The sequence below is a fragment of the Galeopterus variegatus genome, unplaced genomic scaffold (genome assembly GCF_000696425.1).
Source record: "Galeopterus variegatus unplaced genomic scaffold, G_variegatus-3.0.2 Scaffold849, whole genome shotgun sequence".
Taxonomy (NCBI): domain Eukaryota; kingdom Metazoa; phylum Chordata; class Mammalia; order Dermoptera; family Cynocephalidae; genus Galeopterus; species Galeopterus variegatus.
Window position 1 is genome coordinate 145100 of NW_007726960.1, and position 11910 is coordinate 157009.

The following is an 11910-nucleotide window of genomic DNA, read 5'->3' on the forward strand; positions in this document are numbered from 1 at the left end:
AGCCAATAACAAGAAAAAATAGAATAAACTAAAAACAAACTCAGGAACATGGTAGAGAGACATGAAATCAAAATAAAAAGAAAAACAAGTATATACAAATAATTAAGGAGCAATTTTTTAATCCTTTAAGGACTGACAAAATAAGTCAGATGAGCGTACAGACAGAAAAATAATTCATCCAATAACAAATTTTTTTAAAAATATGTAAGCTAGTCTCATATTTTCCCACAGGATCTGTCAACACCAACTGGAACGTTCAAAATTCTGAGGGATGCTAAAGTGATCTTCAAGTAGAAAAACAATACACGATTCTCAAGCACACAAGAACACTAACAAGGCTTTCCTCAAAAACCACAGGGTGATTAAACTCAACTAACCAAGAAATGAATCAAGATAACACAGGAATGGTAAAAGAACCGGAGGGGAGCTTTGAGTCCACTGAGATACATGGATAGGATGAAAGGATTGTGGAAATTGTGATGACTAAAATGTATGTAAATGATTTTAATTTTGACAAAATAAATAATAATAATATGCCAACAATATCAGGACTTGGCAAGAAGCGAGGAAGAAGAAAACATAAGTGTGCTGCCTTCCTTATTTTTCTCAACAGGGAGTCAAGGACAGTGCGAAAATTTGAAAGGCAGCTTCAAAAAACTGAAAATATCAACCTTTTTCCTGTTATTGTTCAGAGAAGTCTTATAGAGACTAAAATATATTCTTGTGAGTAAGCATTTATGTAAAATTCACTTATTCCTTTCATCTATTTCTTTTTTCTTTCAGAATAAAATAAATTTATATTTAAAATCCATATGATCTTACTTTGTAAATTTTATTGTGCCTAAATTTGCAAAGGTGCAGACAAAAATATCAGGCTTGACATTTAGTAAGTGCTAACAAATATTAATTCTGAATGGTAAGACTAGGGTAACTGGTGAAAGAACTATTAGTTTTATATACTTTTTTCTTTACACTCATATAATGCTCAAGTTTTAAATAGTGAGTGCAGTTTTATACATTTTACAAAAATAACAAAGTTAATTCTTTTTAATAAAAGTTATTTTAAAAACACATAAGGAAGCAGTATCAATAAAGTTTGAGGGGGAAATGTGAGAATACATGCAATAACACCCTGTATCATTCCTGGGAAAATTAAATCAACCTGTTGAGAGATGAAGCAAAATTAGAAAGTTACAAAATTAGAAATCATAACATAGAAATACTGGCAATCTTCAATAAACACAGAAACGAATACAAATCTAAAAGTTACTGTAAGTCTAGATTTTAAAAATTGAATACAAATTTTGAAACATTCTTGAAAAAAGAACCCTAAGAGTTTAATAATAATTTACAGCTAAAAACCCCACAGTACTGCAGCAAAGAAGAAGCAATGAGACTGTGGGGATGGGGGAGCAGACAGACGTGAGCAGAAGCACCTGCATGCACCCACGGCTACGTGTGGTGGGGTGGACCTAGGGAAACAGAAAAGGAGAAAATGAAAAAAGAGCATTAAACACCTTGCCTATCAAGATAAGAAAGATTAAGTTAATCTTGATTTATGGCAAAACTGAGAAGTAAACACTAACAGAGATAAAGACAAGAGCTATATAAGTATGTGTACCATCCAATATACTGGACAGTATACACACGAAGAAACCCCAACTCACAAGAAATGGAAATCAAAGGAAATAGTATAAAAAGTAGGGAGTATTATACAGATGAAAACTGACCAAATATATCAATCATAACAATTTGCAAATGGGTTCATTAAAAGACAATGTTTTTCAAAGTGTTGAAAAATCCAAACAAATTCTTTTTACAACAGACACACCCAAAATAAAGTGACAGGTTAAAAGAAAAAGCACAGACAACAACATATCAATAATCAATAACAAAGTGAACATAAAGCAAATAAAACAAAGAAGCAAACCAAAAAAAAACATCAAATCGGAACCCAAAACAGATCATTTTATATTGGCAAATTTTTAAAACTCACCAAAAAAACACAAAATTACTATCATAATTATAAGCTGAATAACACAGAACAAGAATATGTAAACAAAAAATGTTTATTCAACAAGAAATTGACAGAAAAATATAGTATTAAAAGTATAATGCTCTACTCTTGAGCTATAACAAGTAGAGGAAAATATCAATAAAAATGCAAAGGGTCTGAAAATCAGAATTTATATTTTACCCTAATTCCAGAAATATTTACGAATTTTATGTGGAATATTAAGCCACAAAGAAAATTCTTTAAAATATAGCAAGGATAAAAGTGTATATGCTCACATTCTTTTTCTATAATGCAAAAAAACAATGACAAGTTAACAGCAATAGTCAAACTAAAAAAGAAAGAAAGTCACTTTGAAATTAAAAATACTTTCCCGATAAATTTGGTATCAAAGAGATAATCTTTCCCCCTGTGAGTCTTGGTTTCATCATATTTAAAAAAAAAAGCTTTTCAAAAGATTTTAAAAGGTCTTTCTATCCACCCCTTCCCCTGATATATGCACACAAACTACCATTTATAGAGCCTATACCATATGTTCAGCTTTCCGACTGATTATTCAGTATGATATGCAAAAGTAGAAAAGGGATATATGATCTGGTTGCGGAGTCAGGAAAATCAAACAGCAGTCACCAACACAATTATAAATGTGATAGAAATTCAGAAACGTAGGAAACCACAATAGGATAGGAAGGCTTATTTATGTGACTTGGGCTAGGACATAAAGATAGAAGAAATTCTTAAAATCCAGGGAAGAAATGGGGAAAACATTTTGGTCAAGAATACTATATCAACGAAAGCTAAAGAATAACAATATTATACACCAAAGTTAAAATAAGTGACTGCTGTAGACGTAGCCTAGGAAGAAAAACACTGACGTACTAGACCAAATTGTTTATACTAAAAAACGAGCTGTAATAAGGTTTTAAAGCACTATGGCTGTGGGTTGCCAGCTAAAGTTTGGAAAAGTTCTCACCACTTTGAACTTTATTCAAATAAGACTTCCACTTTTAGGTATATTTGATATCTCTAGAGAGAATAACAACCGATAAACGATGACCTTTATTGCCATTTGGGAAACTGACTACAACAGAGGTAAAATGCTTTCAACCAGTCTTCCACAGTTACTTCAAGCAATGAGAGAAAAACGGTAATAGCTAAGAATTTAAAGAACATGCTCTTCTGATTCTGTAACCTATATACCGATTTCACATTCCCTTAGTCTAACCCACAAAAATTAAAATAATTAAATTAAAAGAACACTAATCAAGAATGAGGTTTACTCTGAAAAGGAAGAAGGAAACAGAGAATTGGTGTATTAATAAACAAGGTAGAAAGGACTAGGGCTGCCAAGTAGGTGGGAGTGAGAGGAAATAAAGTATCTTAGTTTCTGAGCAAAACGCTGTTATTAAGTATAACTGCAATAACTTGATCCAACTCCAATATTTCTTATTCACTGAAAAGAAACATTAAAATAGCAGCAATTTCCTTTATAAATAAACACATTCAGAAGGAAGGTTCTACCAAAAATGTTTAACCCTAAAGATAATAAAAAGCAGGAGGGAAATCATTCCAGTGCTTATCATTTCAAATAACTTCTAAATATAAATATTTTATAGATAAGTTAGTAATAATTGCTTTTTAAATTATATAATAAAAATTACAGTAAAATTCTTTCAAACAGCCTAATCTTATCCCTTTGTTTAGTATATTAAAAAATAAAAAATCTTCAACTGAATAAAGTAAAATTTATTGTTATATATTAATTGTGGAATAACTAATGGCAATATTGCCATTTAATTGTTTAGAATTGTGATCTTGAAAAAGTTATGAGAAATAGGAAGGTTCACTCACAAGTACCTAAAATAAGATATGACAAACCACTTTTTAACATAAGCATCATGATGCATACTATATGGAAGCTTGGTTGTTTATTCATAATAATTTGGACCCTTACCTTGTAAGTTGCATCTGGACCAGAAACTATAAATTAACAATAAATACCTGCTGAGAAGCCATATCTTTTCACTGCCCTAAGTACAGTGACTCTTAAAAGGGGTACATCCCTTGTACATATGTATGTGAAAAATAAGTATTTCAACTAAATGTTCTCAATAAGGTCTTTCTACCCTAACTCTCCCGTGCCAAAAATACACTCAAAAACCCCAATGACTTTCAAGATTTAAAGATATTGCCTCCTGGAGGGCATAGAGATTATAAGCCAAGATGGGCCGCATACCCACCAGCGTGGATCTGTCTTCTTGCACCTGAGCTGTCACTTGGGGGCCAAAGAGAACAGCTCTTAGATGGATATATGAACTGCTGCACGAATTACTCTCCCAGAAGAGAAAGACTTGACGTTGCCCTGCTGGCAAGATGTTTTTCCTATTCTAAATCCTTCTAAGTAAACCTGATGTAAAATGTCTGGTACGTCTGAGTGTTTGGTTGACTTAAAAAGACCATCTGGTGGACACTGCAAAAGCCAATCTCAAATTTAAATTATTCTTCAGATACAAAGTAACTGTAATTTCTGTTAAGTGCATAGCAATTACAATTATATGATGGTCTTTTCTCATAAAACAAAAGAAGTAATTTCTTTTAAAAATATTCAATGTTTTCAAAACTCTGCTTTTGTTTTTTCAGTATTCAGGCTTTAGATAAACCATTAATGCAAATATGAATGCCCCTCATTGAGCTTCAACAATAATATATACAAACTCAGTATAAACCTGAACGTGTAATGGAAATTTTAACTTTCAAAGTTTCAATAGAAGTTTGATATAAAGCACACATTTGGTTTTGTCAGTCATTTACTTTGTACAATAAGACTTGTAGAATTGGCCTCCAGCATACATTAATGCTTTCCATAATGTAGCTGTTCAAGATGCTACCAAGAGAACCAAAGGACTCTTTAATAAGCAGAATAGTAATATCTAATAGAGTGACTTATCTGGGCGGACTCATCCTGATGAGATACTATAGGTGTCATTGAATAATTATATATATGGTTTTTAAATGTGCAATAAAATATTCTAAATAAGCATAACTGAATAGATCTGAGAATCTATGTATCTTTATAGAAAGTTGTGTTTCTACACATTTGCTGAAATTTTCAATTCCTAAACATGATCTGAGATGCTGAAGAGTTTGTCACGGTCTTGCCTTTTACACTGATGACTAGAAAAATTTTTCACTTAGATGTCTCGTTTCTTTCATTTTTGAGAAATTTTGTAAATTTAATGATAAGGTATGAAGTTTATTTTTTATTTTAAATGCAAAGTAGCCTTATTTAAAGTCTAAACTACTTAAAGACACAATCATTAGCAATTCTGAATCACCTGATATAATAAGGTCTGAACTTTACGAACAAGTGAAACAGTCTCACGGTCTATCAATAAATGATCTCTAAAGAGGACCCATCAAGTGCTAGAATAAATCCCTTTCTATTTTAAAGAGAAGAATCTATCAGGTAAACCATTTTCATGATATCTTCAACAGCTTTCAAAGGATATCTCAGTAGAAATACTAAATAAAAATGATTGATGGTGCTATTTAGGCTTTTTATACCCTTCCTTTCCAATAAAAGTTATATTTTAAATTTCTTTTAATATTAACATTCACACTACAATTTCTCTTGTCATTTTTTACTAAAATCACTTGCAATTGTTTTGTAAAACTTCTAAAGAATTCCCTACTATTCTAATAAAACTGTGTTAAATTTAATGACTTACTGCAAACAGCCCACTTTCACTGCTACAGGAAGGTGGGGAAGTTGAGTGGCCCACTTCAATGTCACATCCTGATAGATATGCAACATGTTATTATGGTTTCCAATCAAAGTATTTGTTGTTCCTTCAGAAACTGTAGGTTGAAGATACAAAAAAAGAGAATTATAAGAAAACAGTCATTTGCAAAAGTATATCATATCTCTTTTAGGGGATTTATGACACAAACTAATTCTAATATCTTGATTTTAATGCACAAAGATTTTAAGTAATAAAACATTATTTTTCAACTGTAAGATACCAAGATCAAAAAGAAACAACTCATTTTACAGACTTGGAAACTATAACTAGATAATGGCCAGCATTTTTGCATTTCATCTAGAAAGCATGAATTTCATTAACATATAACACATTTAAGCTAATGTTTTACTGGGCATTCACTACAGATAAGTCACTCTATTAGACATCACTACTCTGCTTATAAAAGACTCTGATGTTCTCTTGGAAGCATCTTGAACGGCTACATTATGGAAAGCATTAATGTATGCTGGAGGCCAATTCTACAAGCCATATTGTACAAAGTAAATGACTGACAAAACCAAATGTGTGCTTTATATCAAAATTCTATTCAAACTTTGAAAGTTAAAATTTCCATTACATGTCCAGGATTAAACTATTTTCCTATATGTTTAAAAGATGTGTATGAGTATGGCTTTTTCTGATGTATATAACATAGCCTTGACATATGGAACAGATAAAAGAAAATCTTTCTACTCACCTGAGCAATATGGGAGAAAACAACTTGGGCTACAATCAAGCTTCTTCATGAATCGCATTTGCCCATTATCCTTAAGGCAAAAAAAGTTTCTCTCACCAAGAACAAAAACAGATGCTGCTGACTGATTGAAAGAGACAATACATACATCCACGGCTTGCTCTCCAATATTTAGAGTCCAATCCGCCTGCAAAGCAAAACCCAAGATCAATTTAGTTGCTAAAAACAGAGTATTTCAGTCATTTTCACACCAATACAAATTTTTTAATTGCTGTACAACAAAGCAAAAATATAAAGATTGGCTAATCTTCTTCATTTACTTTTGGTTTTTTTTCCTGTGAGTGTAATCAGGATATTCTATAGACTCTAGCAAGTGTTACTCCATTTCTTACTGGTTCAAAAATACACACACAAAAAAGGTATCTGCTTCCTTGAAAAACTCCCATAAGAAAGCTTTTATGTTTACTTTGCACATCAAATTTAATAATCAGTAATCCTCTACACATAATAATGCAGAATAATATATAATAATACAGAACCCTCTACACATAAGAGCTATTCCAGGGCATCTTCACACCTCTGGAACATGGTCATTATTCAATGCTTCTTAAAATAATGAATGAATGAATGAATGAATGATGTAATACGGGCATGTAAAAGAAGAGCTTTGCAGAATTCATATTACATGCAATTAATATTTCTAAATCAATAAAATGCAAAATAAAAGATAACATTGGTTGGCAGACACATATTGCATATGACAATAACAGTGAGATGGCTTTATCAAAAAAAAGTCTGGACAGAGAGAAAATAAGACTGCCATCAAAGTTAGGTTATAATCAACAAATAAGGGTTGAATTAGAGATATGAAAAGCTGCATTAAAGATACAGATGGATTTCTGGTCACCAAGACATAATTTTAGGTACTACTTTAGGTATTAAAATATCTGAAGAAGTTATGAAATCCAAATGGGGCTCATCAGAAAGGCAAATACTGCCAGTGTGTCCATATAAGAACAATCTCTAGGAGGGAGACAGTACAGTGAACACACATCAGACTATCTTATGTTGAACCAGAATTCAACACTAAGAATTCGTTCGACTGCCATTTGGTTCAAGTACGGCTTACCTACATAAAAAGATTCCCCTGGACACAAGACATGAATGTCGGCCCACGGCAGTTATATTTCCCATTACATTGGAATAGGCTAGCATTCTAATATTACATATCAGTGTCTGTAGCTCAGGCTGATGTGTGCCTGACCCTGAGAGATGATTAATTCTGAGTAAACAGACAAATCAAGTTTCAGATGCCACAGTCGGAGATCCAGCCACGAAATATTTTCAATTCACCAGGTACTAAGTGCCACTCTCTGTGACCTCCCTTTAGGGAAACACACCACATTCTGAATTAATGAGTTTCATAAAACGTACAAGTTTAGGGCTGGCCCGGTGGCGCACAGGAGAGTGCGCCGCTTGGGAGCGCGGTGGCACTCCCGCCGAGGGTTCAGATCCCATGTGGAGACCGGTTCCCGCTCACTGGCTGAGCGTGGTGCGGATGCAACACCAAGAGTTGCGATCCCGTTGCCAGGCCCCGGTACAGGCGCGACACCGAGGGTTGCGATCCCATTACAGGTCAGTAAAAAAGACAAAAAGGAAAAAAAAAAAAACGTACAAGTTTATAAGAATGATAGTAAAAAAATTCTTTCACTTCCAACCAAGATGGAGTAATAGGGAAAGGACTTACCATTCCACCTGAAACAAGCACAAAATGGACAAAATACATGAAATGACAGTTTGCAAGACACTGGACATCAGACAACAAAGGACAGTGACCCTTTAAGGACAGAAAACAAATGAGGTAAGTGGTATAATTGCTCCAGCCTTGAGAGTTTTCAGGCCACGGCACAGGGAAGGAAAACCTAAGCAGAGTACAGCAGACTCCCTGAATCCTGGAGATGGACACTCAGAGTCCGGAGAAACCAAGGCAGTTAGACTTCACAGGACAGCATTCCAAAGCTACAGAAAAAAAGAACTCTGGAGAGCTGGAGAGAGTTCTCCTTGACTATTCAGCTGAGGACTTAGCACATTCACATTTAGGAAACTACCCAAGGCCAGGGAAAGAACTACCCAAAAGGATTAGAGGTAACAGTGCCCAGCGTTCACACACGGCGTGAAACACTACCTATGCTAACCATTCGGACTGAAACCCTCATTATTCTGAGGGATCTTGCCTCAGGAGTAGGAAATAAGCAGCCCTACAATGAGCTCTACTCTGGTCCCATCTAACAAGTCTTAAAAATAAGACCCAAAAAGATCAAACTGTTTCCAAGAAACTTAACTATGTCCCAAGGCTAAGCTCAAGAATAGTTATAGGAATACAAAAAATATCTAACACCCAACAAAGTAAAACTGACTATATCTGGCATCTAATAAAAAAATCTTTAAATTAACAAGCATGCAAAGAAACAGGAAAATGTGATCCACAATGAAGAGATAAATAAATCAAAGGAAACTGACCCAAAACTGATACAGACGTTAGAATTAGAAAAGAAAGACATTAAAACAAGCATTATAACTATATTCTATATCAAAAAGTTAAGTAGATACCCAGAAGATATAAAAACCACTCAAACTGAATTTGCAGAGATGAAAACTATATTGAATGGGAATTAATACCAGATTAGACATACAAAAAAAGATTAGTGATCTTAAAAACACAGCAATAGAAGTTATCCCAAATGAAATAGCAAGAAAAAACAATACTTAAAAAATGAAAAGAAAACCTGTGAGCTGTAGGACAACGTCAAGTGGCCTAAATGTACGTATAATTGGAGTCCCCAAAGGAAAGGAGAAAAAGAGAAGGCAAAAAAGAATATTTAAAAAATTAATGGCTAAAAATTTCCCAAATTTTATAAAAAATATAAATTCTCAGTAGCAAGCAGCTCAACAAAACCTAAGCATAAAAAAAGAAAGAAAAGTACATATCATAATCTAATTGCTCAAAATAAATAAGAAAAATATCTAAAAAGAGGGGAAAAAACCTCATGAACAAAGATAAGGCACTATGAACAAAGAGGAACAGACATAAGGATGAAAGCAGATTTCTCATCAGAAACAACGCAAACAGGGCGAGTGGAGCTTGAACCACTGGGGGAGGAAGTCTGCAACCTAAAATTCTACACCCAACGAAAAGATTGTTAAACACAGAGATAAAAATATCACCAGCAGAACCACACTCACGGAAACGTGAAAGGAAGTTCTGCAGGAGGACGGAAAATGGCATCAGATGGAAATATGGGCTATATAATTTAAGGAAGAGCACCAGAAATGGTAATTACACGGGTAAACATACATTATTTTTCTTCTAATTTAAATCTCATTAAAAGATAATTGGGTATTTTAACAAAAATAATTACAGTGTAATATGGGTTCACGGCATATATAAAAATAAACTATATGACACTAGCATAAAGGCTGGAATGTGAGAAATAGAAGCATTGTTCTTATGTATGTGAAATAGTATAATATCACCTGAAAGTAGAGTGTATATGCTAAAGATACATACTGTAAACCCTACAGTAACCACAAAAATAACAAAACAAAGAGTTAATAGCTAATAAGCCAACAAGGTAAAATAGAATCATAAAAGCTATTGACTAAATCCAAAAGAAAGTGGAAAAAGAGGGAAAAGTTAACAAAGAACAGAGGACAAACAGAAATCAAATGATCAGAAGACAGACTTAAAGCTAACTTTATCAATAATCACATGAAATGTAAAAAAATTAATTAAAAGGCAGAGTATAACATACTGGATAAAAAAGCAAGACCCAGGGCCGGCCCGGTGGCGCACTGGAGAGTGTGCCGCTTGGGAGCACGGTGGCGCTCCCGCCGAGGGTTCGGATCCCATGTGGAGACCGGTTCTCGCTCACTGGCTGAGCGTGGTGCGGGCGCAACACCGAGGGTTGCGATCCCGTTACCGGTCAGTAAAAAAGACAAAAAGGAAAAAAAAAAAAAAGCAAGACTCAAATATATGCTGCTTACAAAACATACACTTTAAGTATAAAGACACAACCAGGTGAAAAGTAAAAAGATAGAAAAAAGTGCCAGAATAACACTAATCAAAAGAAAACTCAGTGGCTATATTACCAACAGATTAAGGAGGTTTCAGAGCAAAGAATATTATCAGACAGAAGGATAAAGAAGGTCATTTCATAATGAAGAGGAGGTGAGCTCATCAGGAGACATAACAATCTTAAATGTTTATGCAGCTAATAACAGAATTTCAAAATACCTGAAGCAAAAACCTGACAAAATTCTAAGCAGAAACAGATAAATCTACAATTTCCTTCAGAGATTTCAATGCCCCACTCTCAATGACTGATAGGAACTAGTCAAAAACTGATAAGGAGACAGACGTGTAGCGCACTCCACCCAGCCACAGCAAAGGTGCGCACGGAACATTCACTGATAGACCGTACTCTAGGCCATGAGACAACTCTCAAGAGATCTACAGGAATTCAAGCCACACAAAGTGATTTTCTGACCACAAAGGACTTAATTAGAAATCACCAAATAGTGAAAAGGTAGTGCTGAGTCACACAGAAAGCTGTTAACTATCTTCTCACAACTGCCTTATTAAAAGCATTCCAGTGGGGAAGTTCTGTTCCTTCGGCTCCGCGATGGATTTAATAATGTTCTGTGGTATCACAGTCCTGTCAACTGACTGCCACGTAATAAAAGGAAGTTTTCTACTATTTCTTACCCTATTCATTAACTAAAAAAGAATGGGAAACCACTCGACTGTAATGCAGCCTTTAGAACACAACCTCAATACAGTGTGGAGTAGTATCAATAAATAACTGCACGTGGACGAGGAAAGGACGTCCCAGCAAGAAGAAAAGCCACACACGGATGCCCAGAACCAAGAAGAGCCACGGGAGACTTGGAGCAATGAGGAGCCTCCTGCGGCCGGAGTACGGACTACAGGGGACAAATGGAGGCAATCAAAGGACAGTGTGATCAACATGATCACTGTCACCTGCATCATCCAGGCATACTGCTAAGTACTTTATATGTATTTATCTAATGACAACATTATAAAATAGATATTATCGCCTGTTTGCAAACAAGGAAAGTGAGATTGAGTAAAGTTAACAAACTTGCTCAAACTTGCTCAAAAAAAAGAAATCCGTATAGCTCTCAAGTTCTGATTCCAAAGCCTATGCTTTAACTATTATTACCATGGTGCTTCCAAATTCTTTGCAAAACAATGTCATACTTGGGGGCCGGCCCGGTGGCGCACTGGATAGTGCGCCGCTTGGGAAGCGCGGCGGCGCTCCCGCCCGAGGGTTCGGATCCCACATACAGACCGGTTCCCGCTCACTGGCTGAGCGAGG

The 11910-nt window shown here is 34.8% G+C and overlaps 1 protein-coding gene across 1 annotated transcript in view; it reads right to left on the reverse strand.

Moving 5' to 3' along the window:
• BBS9 (Bardet-Biedl syndrome 9) overlaps positions 1 to 11910 on the reverse strand; it is a 221082-nt gene that overhangs the window by 101083 nt on the left and 108089 nt on the right. The window contains exons 8-9 of the mRNA XM_008572932.1: positions 6515 to 6698; positions 5743 to 5872 (exon numbers count right to left, since the gene is read on the reverse strand). Coding sequence (XP_008571154.1) covers positions 5743 to 5872; positions 6515 to 6698 — 314 coding nt within the window. The remainder of the gene's footprint in view (positions 1 to 5742; positions 5873 to 6514; positions 6699 to 11910) is intronic.